This window comes from Molothrus aeneus, chromosome 2 (assembly GCF_037042795.1).
Source record: "Molothrus aeneus isolate 106 chromosome 2, BPBGC_Maene_1.0, whole genome shotgun sequence".
In the NCBI taxonomy this organism is placed as follows: domain Eukaryota; kingdom Metazoa; phylum Chordata; class Aves; order Passeriformes; family Icteridae; genus Molothrus; species Molothrus aeneus.
The window spans coordinates 4,133,529-4,143,171 of record NC_089647.1 but is presented as its reverse complement, the minus strand read 5'-3'; the positions used below and the strand labels follow the sequence as shown (position 1 = coordinate 4,143,171).

Sequence of the window (9,643 nt, the reverse complement as noted above, 5' to 3'; positions counted from 1 at the left end):
TTTATAAAATTACTTGTTTCCAGTGGATGCAGATGATCCATTTGATACACCTCACTTGGATTCCCAAAAGCTTTAGGGAATATTCCTCATAAAAGCTTTATAATGAAAATGAGGAGCAACTTCTATGTAATATAGGGTATAACATAATATGTAGCATAGTGTGGTCTTTGCATGACTAAATAACTGTAGATTAGCAGTAAATGGTCAGGTTTTACAACGCAGTTATTGATATAAATCTGCAGGGACATCTGCTGGGATAACGTTGAACATTATTGTTCAACAAATCAGTAAATGGTCTGGGAAAACAGGTGAGCAAGAGGTGAACAAGTCAGCTGGTGAGGCTGAATTGTTCAGGGCAGGAAGGAAAGGGGGCAGCTGTGCAGAGTTTTGGAAGGATCTCACAAGACTAAGTGACTATGCCATAATGTGGTGGTAGATGGAATTCAATGTAGGTGAATATGAAATGATACACCTGGGAGAAAATCAGTCCTAACTTTACATGTAAAATTCTTCAATCTTAACTGACAGCTACCATTAATACAGGCAGTCCCAGCATCAAATAAAAGATTGGGAATTCATGGGAAGGGAATAGAGAGCAAAAGAGATCTCATCATCATGCTACCATATGAGTCCATAGTTTGCCCAAACATTTCTGTATTGAGTGCAGGGTTTGCATTGAAAAACCCCGGGCGGTGTCAGAGATGGTTGGAACAACTTCGTTGTTAGGACTGATAAAGTCATGATGATATTCATAGCAAAGTAAGAAAATATTTTTACCACTGATTTCAGTGGTCTAGATCAAAACTGATTCCCCAAGAAACACACTCATCCCTGGCTTTTGGTTGTATAGGTGTGGTCACAGAGTGGATCTAACAATTCTGGGTCACTCCATCGTACATTTCTTGTGTCGTTTTGCTAAATAACTGTATTTGTCTTTTGTGAGCTGAGGAAGGAAAGGAAATGAAAGCACTGTTCCATATTCCACAATATTTGTGTTCCTGCAGCATCCCAATTCAGATTAATTAGTCACTGTAGGGATAATAGATTATATACTTACTCAATATTCATTCTTGAAACCATATCCAAAGTTGTGAAACCTGCTGCCATGAAGTTATTTTTATACTGACCCATTTTTATGGAATCCAGCCAGTCACTGACTGAAACAAACAAAGGATATTCTGGAACTTCACCAGGTGAATCTGGCATTCTGTAAACAAAACAAAACAAAACCAAAAAAAAAGGAAAGGTTACCAAGCAATACAAAATATGACACTCAATTTACCCTGGTTGACAAAGCTTTTACTAAAAGGCAGAAGGAATGAGAGAGGAGTCTGAGCTGTAAAGGTCAGACCTTAACTGAGGATCTCTTTAACCTCTTGTCTAAAACTTATAAATCACTTCAGTCTGCCAAGCTGCACTACTTAAACAATACATTTTATTAAAGAACTGCAACTCAGTAACACACTGAGGAATAGGCCTCTCCCACGGCACTTCTTTTTGTTCCCAGAATGTTTCCTTGCAGATCGACATGTTCAGGATTATAATAATTTTTGATACAGTATTCAATGTAGAGGACAATGAAAATTTAGCATAAGATGCAATTAAAAAAATTAAACCACCATGAGATGATTTATACATTTACCTACAACCGCCCCACCCCAGATGGCTCCTCATTGTGATACCATTGTGCTACAGGAACACTTTGATTACAGTACTCAAAAGCTAAAACTCACCCTAAAAGAAGCCAAAAGAATAAAATGTCATATTTTTGCTTTTACATATAATTACATAGAGGAGCAAATAAAATGGAACGAGCTAATTTAGTCACAATTCTTTTTGAGCTCCTTCCCCTAATATTATCACAACTGAAACAGAAAGATGGGAAAAAAAGAAGATTGTAATTTTGGGGCACTGATTTCCAGTCTTCTGTTGTGTGCCACATTTGGAGGGCTCACAACTTCCACTTGCTTTATGCATTTTGTGTAGAGAAATTGTATGAATAAAATGCAGAAAATGCACACTGATGTTTGTGAAAGCTTTATGATAGTCTTTAGGAGAAAGACACAATTTATTGTAAATGAAAATTTAGACAGCAAAAGCCAGCCAACATTTACTGATAGAACATGACTTCATGTAGGAAGCAACACAGCCTCATATCTTAATGAACCAAGTTTCACCCACACATCCTCAAATACAGTAAGTACAGTGATTTTCATTCATATTATCAAAATGAGAGAGGGAGATGCTGAAGGACAGGAGAACACAGTTAAGTCCAAACTGTAATTAAAGACCTACCATGGTCCCTTCCCATCTGAATTACTCTATGATTCTATAGAAGGTTACCCAACAACTGCACCAAGCATTCTCAAATGAATGGGAAAAAACTTTCACAAGCAGGTGAAGTCAGTCATAGTTCAATAAAGCATAAGTATTTTAGACCCTAAGTTATGATTTAAATAAAAAGACATAAAAGTACATTACTCTGACGCTAAAGAAAGTGATCCAGGCACAAACAGCAAGTCATATATATTTATATTCATACACCCAGAGAGGATGCTAACTCTAGGGCATGGATATTTAATCCCACAAGTCTCCCAGTCTGTGTTGATGAAATGGCTGCAGCCTTCACTCCAGGTTTTCCTACCAACTTCTCCATTCAGCCTTTCCCACGGCAAGGTACCAGCCCCAATTTTGCCTTGTTGCTCAGCCCTTGTCAAAAACATTTAAAGGTTCTCAGAAAGCCTCACTCAGGGCTTGAGAATCCTTTCAAAGCCCACAGGGTCTCCATGAAAGTGCCTTTATCTTATCTTAAGGTGACTCTTAGTGACTGAAGAGAGTGAGGCCACCTGGACCTTTGCTGATTTCAGCTGATATATGCAGGGATAGCTTGGATCAATAAGCCTACAAATACTGACAAATTCTTCTACCTCAGCCTTGCTTATTCTGAGGCTGCATTCATTTCTGAAACATTATTAATGGCAAAAACCAACAAACCCTGGGTCCCACTATCAAGAATTTGTTGTGGGATGGTAACAGCATAGTCTCTTATTTGGTCACTGCTGCCATTCTGCTGCAGACAAATAAAGATTTAGCAAGCTAAGACACAGCTACTTTCTGCAGGATATTACTCCAAGGCAGTTCACAAATTGCTTGAGCACTGTCAGATGGAGAGACAGGCTGCTGAATGGAGAAAAAAAATTACAAAGAGAAAACAAGCACATAGGCAAAACACACATACACACAAAAAGAACAAAGAGATTCACAAAGATTAGGGATAGATAGTGCACAAACAGAACTCAGAAAAAAATAATAATAAAAAAGCCTAATATAATCTGCATGGCTTGAGAAAAAACCCTCCTTGTACAACAGTGTATTAACAATGAAGCAAACCTTAAAAGGAGCTTAAAATTATTTGAACCTGCATGACTTTATGAACTCAGAACTTTGTGGTTCTTCCAACCCTACTTAATGCCTTAAACCACATAATGAGAGCCACCATGTGTTATGAAAAAGCAGAATGTAACAAAAGGATCTTACACAAGGACATCCTCCACTAGGGTGTGAAGGGTGCTGGGGTTGCGGATCAGCTTGTCCAGGAAGCTGACAATGTCACTGAATTTGGGACGGTGGTTCCTCTCCTTCTGCCAGCAGTGAAGCATCAGCTGGTGAAGAGAAGCTGGGCAGCCCATGGGAGCTGGAAGCCTGTAGCCCTCTTCAATGGACAGTATAACCTACAGAAATACAATCTGTATGGTTACCAGGCATTAAATACTGAAAGGACAGTGTGACACTGCTAATTAGAAACCAGGGATGATAAATTATCCATGGCACAGCCACCCTCACTTTATGCATTGCTGGGGCTTCACTCAGGGAATCAGGACTGGCAGGGGCGTGACCAGAGGAGACAGGAAATATTTTATAGGCATATAAAACACAGTAGGAACTTTTTTAGGTTCACTGGTCATCCCCTCAAACAGCTAAGAAAGCAGAAGGGGAATAAAGAATTCACCAATACCACCATTATTTTTCACTTCAGGGGGCCACAAATTTACCTGGTATGGCTACTGCATCCCACCAAGCTCTAATATTTGCATTTTGACAGTGTTTGTGTGTAATACCCCAATACAATCAAGCACCACAAATACACATTGTGGCACCTGACAATTTACTTGGTATTCACATGTTTCTGCTGATCCTTAGAGTATGATTAATTCTGACAATGCCCCCACACCAAGTTACAGCAATGTTATTTTGCAGTCTCCCTCAGAAACCTGGATGTCTGAGATGTTTGTGACTAAACAAAAGTTAATAAAATCATGGTATTACCCTAAAGTGAGTGAGACATTCAGATTCAGCAGATACAGAAAGTGTGTTTGGTAAAGATTCAAAGAAGCAGATCTGCTGCCACAGGTAAATCACATGTATGAAAATCATGTAAATCACATGTTGATCCAAGTAACACAGGTAGCAAAAAACATTGATTGAAAAGAGTAGCAGCCTGGCTTGATAGGAGTTAGCAAAACTAGCTAAGTTCCAGAGAAAGCTTCATGGATTCATAACAGCTTACATGGATTCATCCTATAAAAGGTTTGATTTTAAAAAACACAAGGGAAGGTCAGGAGGTTCTGCAATGAGTGGTAGTAGCAGTGGGGATGATGTTACAAATTACACAGTCAGGATTATTTTTTGTGTGAAAAGGAATGCAAACCTAGTCAGTGGCTGATCAAAAATGAAGCTAGGAAAAAGACCAGCCTTACCACACATGCATAACCCTCCCACATAAAAATCCAGCCAATGCTAAATGTTTTCTAATGTAGAAATGATTGCACACAATATTTATAACCATACAGTGCACTTAGGAGGAACATACCTGCTTCACTGATACCCACTGAGCTGCAAGGAGTCATCAATCATTTTCACACAGATGTATGTACATGCTGCAGACATATTAATGCAGCTGGAAGGGGTTACATTAAACTGTTTACAGCAAATCAATGTTTTACAGCACCAGCTCTGGCTTCAATATATTCAGTCTTATTATCCTGGAATATATCCCCGTTCTCTATTTGAATTCTGAATTAATGCAGGCTCTGCTCAGCAATGCTTAATGCTTATGCTGCAAGCATTATGTAAATAAAATAAGAGTAAGGAAGCCACCTTAGGACCTGAACTCCCCTTGATGGCATGGCAGGAAATGGAACCAGCCTTTTGTAGCTGCTCACAGCTGCTGGTCTGTTTTATAAACACAGGAGACCTGGTCCTGTAATGCACATGCTGCTGTTACAGGGAAAAATACCACCATCCCATTGCCAGGGAAATATTTCCTTCAGAACCTTGCCTCCCAGTGATACAAATGCCCCCACGGTCTCAGGATGGGCAAAACTCAACCACATGCATGGAATTTTATTCACATTTGTTTTTCCATTTATTATTAATGTCTCTCAAGCAGTTTGTCAGAAGTCTGACAGAGAGGGGCAGAGCTTAGTTGGTACTGGCCATCCTTAGCAGCCCAGAAATGCAGATACTGATTTTTTTTACATTTAACTGTGCCTGTTGCAAATGTGGAATATGTGAAATGTATTTTGTTTTTAAGGCAACAGGAAAGCTGCTCTACTTTTCAGAGATATATAGCATTTGCTCAACACAACAATAGAGGGCTGATGAGGTTTTGCTGAAGTAATTTATTCAGGAAAAACCCAAAAGCAACCATAAATTTCCAGATATATTTTCTCTGCCACACTTTATTTTAACGTATCTCTGAAAATGAAGTCACAGTGCATTTTGTTTCCTCTCTTGTTCAAAAGGAACATTTCAGTATGAAGAGAAATGCCAGCTGGTACTGGGATAATTACAATTTCTCATTAATACCAGCACATTTAAAAAATAAACTGGAAATATTGCCTCATTAGTATCCCTTGTGAGGCAAGTATTATTTTTAGATTCTAAGAAGCAAGAGTAAAGATGTGATAAGTGTCTAATACTGCAATGGGAATCAAGTCTCAAAGGAAGAATTAGAGCATTTTAGTTCCTTATTTATTTATATATTTATTTTGCTCTACCATGTGCATAGCACCCATCTCTCTCTGTTCAGAAAAATCAGATATCCATGTACCTAAACAGGAAGAAGCATTAAGTTTTTCTTAGTAAAAGAAAATTGTATATTAAAAAACATGTAAAGATTTTACAGTTACTCCTCTCAAATGCCTTTTCCCCTTGTCAGTTTAAGGCTGACAAAGCACCATATCAATCATGAAATCTGCATCTACAGGAAGGGCACAGCAACAGCTTGCTTGATGTTAGACGTAGCTGTGAAGTTTGAATATTAACAGAGTTAATATTACATATTGGTTATGATTGAGCAGTTTCTACTGTCTGAGCAATATTCTATTCTTCTCCTTCTACACAAAATTTATACATGTGCAATTTCAAATTAATTGGCAACTTGCAAAAATGCCATCTGAAAATGAAGCTGTAATCTTCCTGATAGTTTCATTATTAATAGTAACAGGGATTCTTGCTTTCAAAAGTTAACTGACAGCTTTTTTAATGAGACTGAGACAGAAGAGAGTCCAGAGGGACATTGTCCCTGTGTCCTCCTGACATCTGAAAAATCTACCAGGAGGGAGAGGCAGCTGCTGCTGCCTCATGGTGCAGAGCCAATCCCAGGCACCTGCCAAGTGTTTTGATATCTGTGAGTTGAAAGAGCTATATTAGGATAAGTTGGTTTTTTCAGTATTACAAGAAACTTTCAGGAGTGTAAGGAGTTTTATTCTGTTTGCTACAGTAGTTTCCTTGCATACCAATTAGAACCCATTAAATATTCTTTTCATTTTTTGCCTTCTTTTTGAATACTGCAGCTCTGCAACATGCATTAATTTATACGGTGGCCTCTAACAGGTGTCCCAGTAGACTTCACTCACAGCTGTTCTACAAACCAAATGCATGGAATATAAATCTTCCTTCCCTCACATGAGCATTAGCAAGCCAGACTCTTAGCACAATCTGTTCATCAGTACACTAGTTTCCTTGGAAAGTTCAATATCTTGGCTAATGTTTATTAATTAAGCAATAAGACACGACAGACTGTGCAGCAGCCCTAATTAATGGGCACCTCTGGTGCCTGCCACACATCTAAGAAGTGCATTAATCAGCACCAACACAGTTTGGAAGTGACTTACCACAATAATAAAATGGTTATTTACTTAAACAAGAGCAATTCTCAAACTTAGCAATATTTTTAAGCCTCTGCATTATGCAGAGGCTTAAATTTATTATATGTACAGTATTAATTTTATGAGAAGCATTTTGCAACTCGGTTTCCATAAGTTCAGCTTCCAAATCCTTGCATGGGAATATAAATAGAGGATGCTGGATTTGCAGAGGTGTTGAGTCATTCTGGATACCTGTGAGCAGCTGTAGTCTCTGAACACCAGACTGGGTTTAGTTAGGTGGCACGTACCAGTTTAAAACTTCTCTCATCAGCTGTGATCATCACTTACTTAGCCATGGTCTAAAAAAAAAAGTGAATTCATTTTCCAAAGCTGTATAATAAGAAAAGCAATTGGTAATGGAATGAGAAAAAAAACCCAAACCAGACCCAGTTCTGCAGAGTTTATACTTGGAAAACTTTTGGTCATCTAACAAAATCCACCCAATTCAAGAAATATTTTAATTTCTATCTAGAGAAGGGTTTTATTATGATCAAAACTCAGTAAGTGTCTTAATGGTCATGTCAACAGACATTCTGATGTAGCAGAACCTCTGACTATACCCATGCAAGACTTTATTAACTGTTGTTTGCAGCCTGTGTCTTTTATGAATCTGTTTAGGGCACATCCCTCTCTGTTGTTTTCCCTGCCATCTGTACAGTACCACCGACCTTTGAAAGTCTTATTATGTCTGCAAAATAAGCCCAAGTGAATTCAGGGCATTACTGTACTAAAAGAACGGTCCCAAAATCCAGTAAAATAAACTTTACATTATGTCTAATAACTTGAAATTTCCCAATGACACTTGAAGTGACTAAATGTATGTAGAAGGTCACAGATGCTCACTGCTCACATTCTGGCACTGAAATCCTCTGGGCAGGAGAAAAGGAGTCCTTTGTGTTGGGAATTGCTGAACTGCAGAGAAAACCCCCAGCAATTGGCAGCAGTAGGGCCTGCAGCATCATTTTGTATTAACAGACACTTTTATTTTGAATGTAGGAGTAATTAAACGATGCTATCTTCATGCTGTAGCTGATTTAATATATTCTAAATGGAGAGGTTTGTGATAGTATTTTTTTTTTGTTGTTTCTGACAGGTTTGGTTGCTTCTTTCCTTTTCTTCCTGAAACAGTGAAATTATTTTTTAAAATTAAAATCTCTCTCAGATCCTTATCCCCAAGTGACCGATCAGCCTTAACAAGCAACCAGACTTGAACAGCTGAGTAACTTAGCAACAATGTAAAAACAGCCATCTGGGAAAGTCTTGTCAATTCCTCAGAACCAATGCAGGAATATTCCAGGCACATATATGAGAGAGGTTAAGGTGGCTTGGCTGATATTCCACATTTTGACACAGAGCTTGATGGCTGGTGTGAAGACTGAGTATACCAGTTTGAGCTGTCACAGGGATCCATCAAACAAGAGAATTTGAGAAAACTTAAATTGTGGTAGAGAAAAAAACCCTACCATTTTCCCTTTCCCATATTTCTTCTTCTAGAACAAGCTTTCAATTATGCTAGAAGAAATTTTGTTCTTTTTTAAAATTGAGATTCTAGCCTAGAAGAGAACGAGACAGCAAAGCAGGGCAGGGAGTGGCAATAACTTTTAAAACACATTTGAAAAAGATGCAGATGAATTTTGGGCAGCACTCACATCCTGGTTGGACATCTCCCAGTAGGGCCTCTCTCCGTAGGACATCACCTCCCACATGACAATTCCGTAGCTCCAGGCGTCGCTGGCGGAGGAGAACTTGCGGTAAGCGATGGCTTCGGGAGCAGTCCACCTGATGGGGATCTTTCCACCCTGGAAACAGGATGAAAACTTGTCAACTGATTAGGATACAGAGTAACACATGTTTTAAAAGAAAAGGGAAAAAAAAACCCCTGGATTCTGATATTCTACGTTCTGACTTCCATCAGTTTGCTATGTCAATTTGCTGGAAGTAGAAAGGAAGAAATATGCCTTTTTTATGGAATTTGAAGAAAAACTGATTTCATCTCTAATTCGCCAATAGCTGCACTTTGTGAAAACAACCCAGTTCAAAGAGCAGAAAGCATGTGAAATGATTAATGTTTGTTCAGTCATATAAATAATCAGGACATGCATTTTGATTGAAAACATCCCAAGCCTTAAATTCCTAGTTCATTGACATTTAAGCTTTTTCCCTAAATGAAACAGAAACATCTACTGCAAAACTGAGCATTGAAAGCTCTTAATAAAATTGTACAATCAGGAAAGAAACTATATGTGTTCTCTATGCCTTCAAAGCATTACATTTGATGATATATTTTATTTTTGTTACGCCCTTTAAATATCCAGGTAGAAAACAAAGCAAGTATGCTTCTAAATAGGCATTTCCTTAGGATATTCAGTGTAATTCTGCAGCCTACAACTTAAAATCCAAGCTCTCTCACCAAAAAAACCCAAAAGAAATCA

The 9,643-nt window shown here is 38.3% G+C and overlaps 1 protein-coding gene across 3 annotated transcripts in view; it reads right to left on the bottom strand.

The window, feature by feature from the left end:
- EPHA6 (EPH receptor A6) overlaps nt 1–9,643 on the bottom strand; it is a 372,264-nt gene that overhangs the window by 11,703 nt on the left and 350,918 nt on the right. For 2 of the 3 annotated variants that reach the window (XM_066571876.1, XM_066571877.1), the window contains 3 exons: nt 8,861–9,010; nt 3,538–3,731; nt 1,058–1,207 (listed from right to left, as the gene is read on the bottom strand). In XM_066571876.1, coding sequence (XP_066427973.1) covers nt 1,058–1,207; nt 3,538–3,731; nt 8,861–9,010 — 494 coding nt within the window. Of the gene's footprint in view, nt 1–1,057; nt 1,208–3,537; nt 3,732–7,412; nt 7,511–8,860; nt 9,011–9,643 lie in introns of those variants that run through there. The other variant, XM_066571878.1, reaches the window with a different exon arrangement.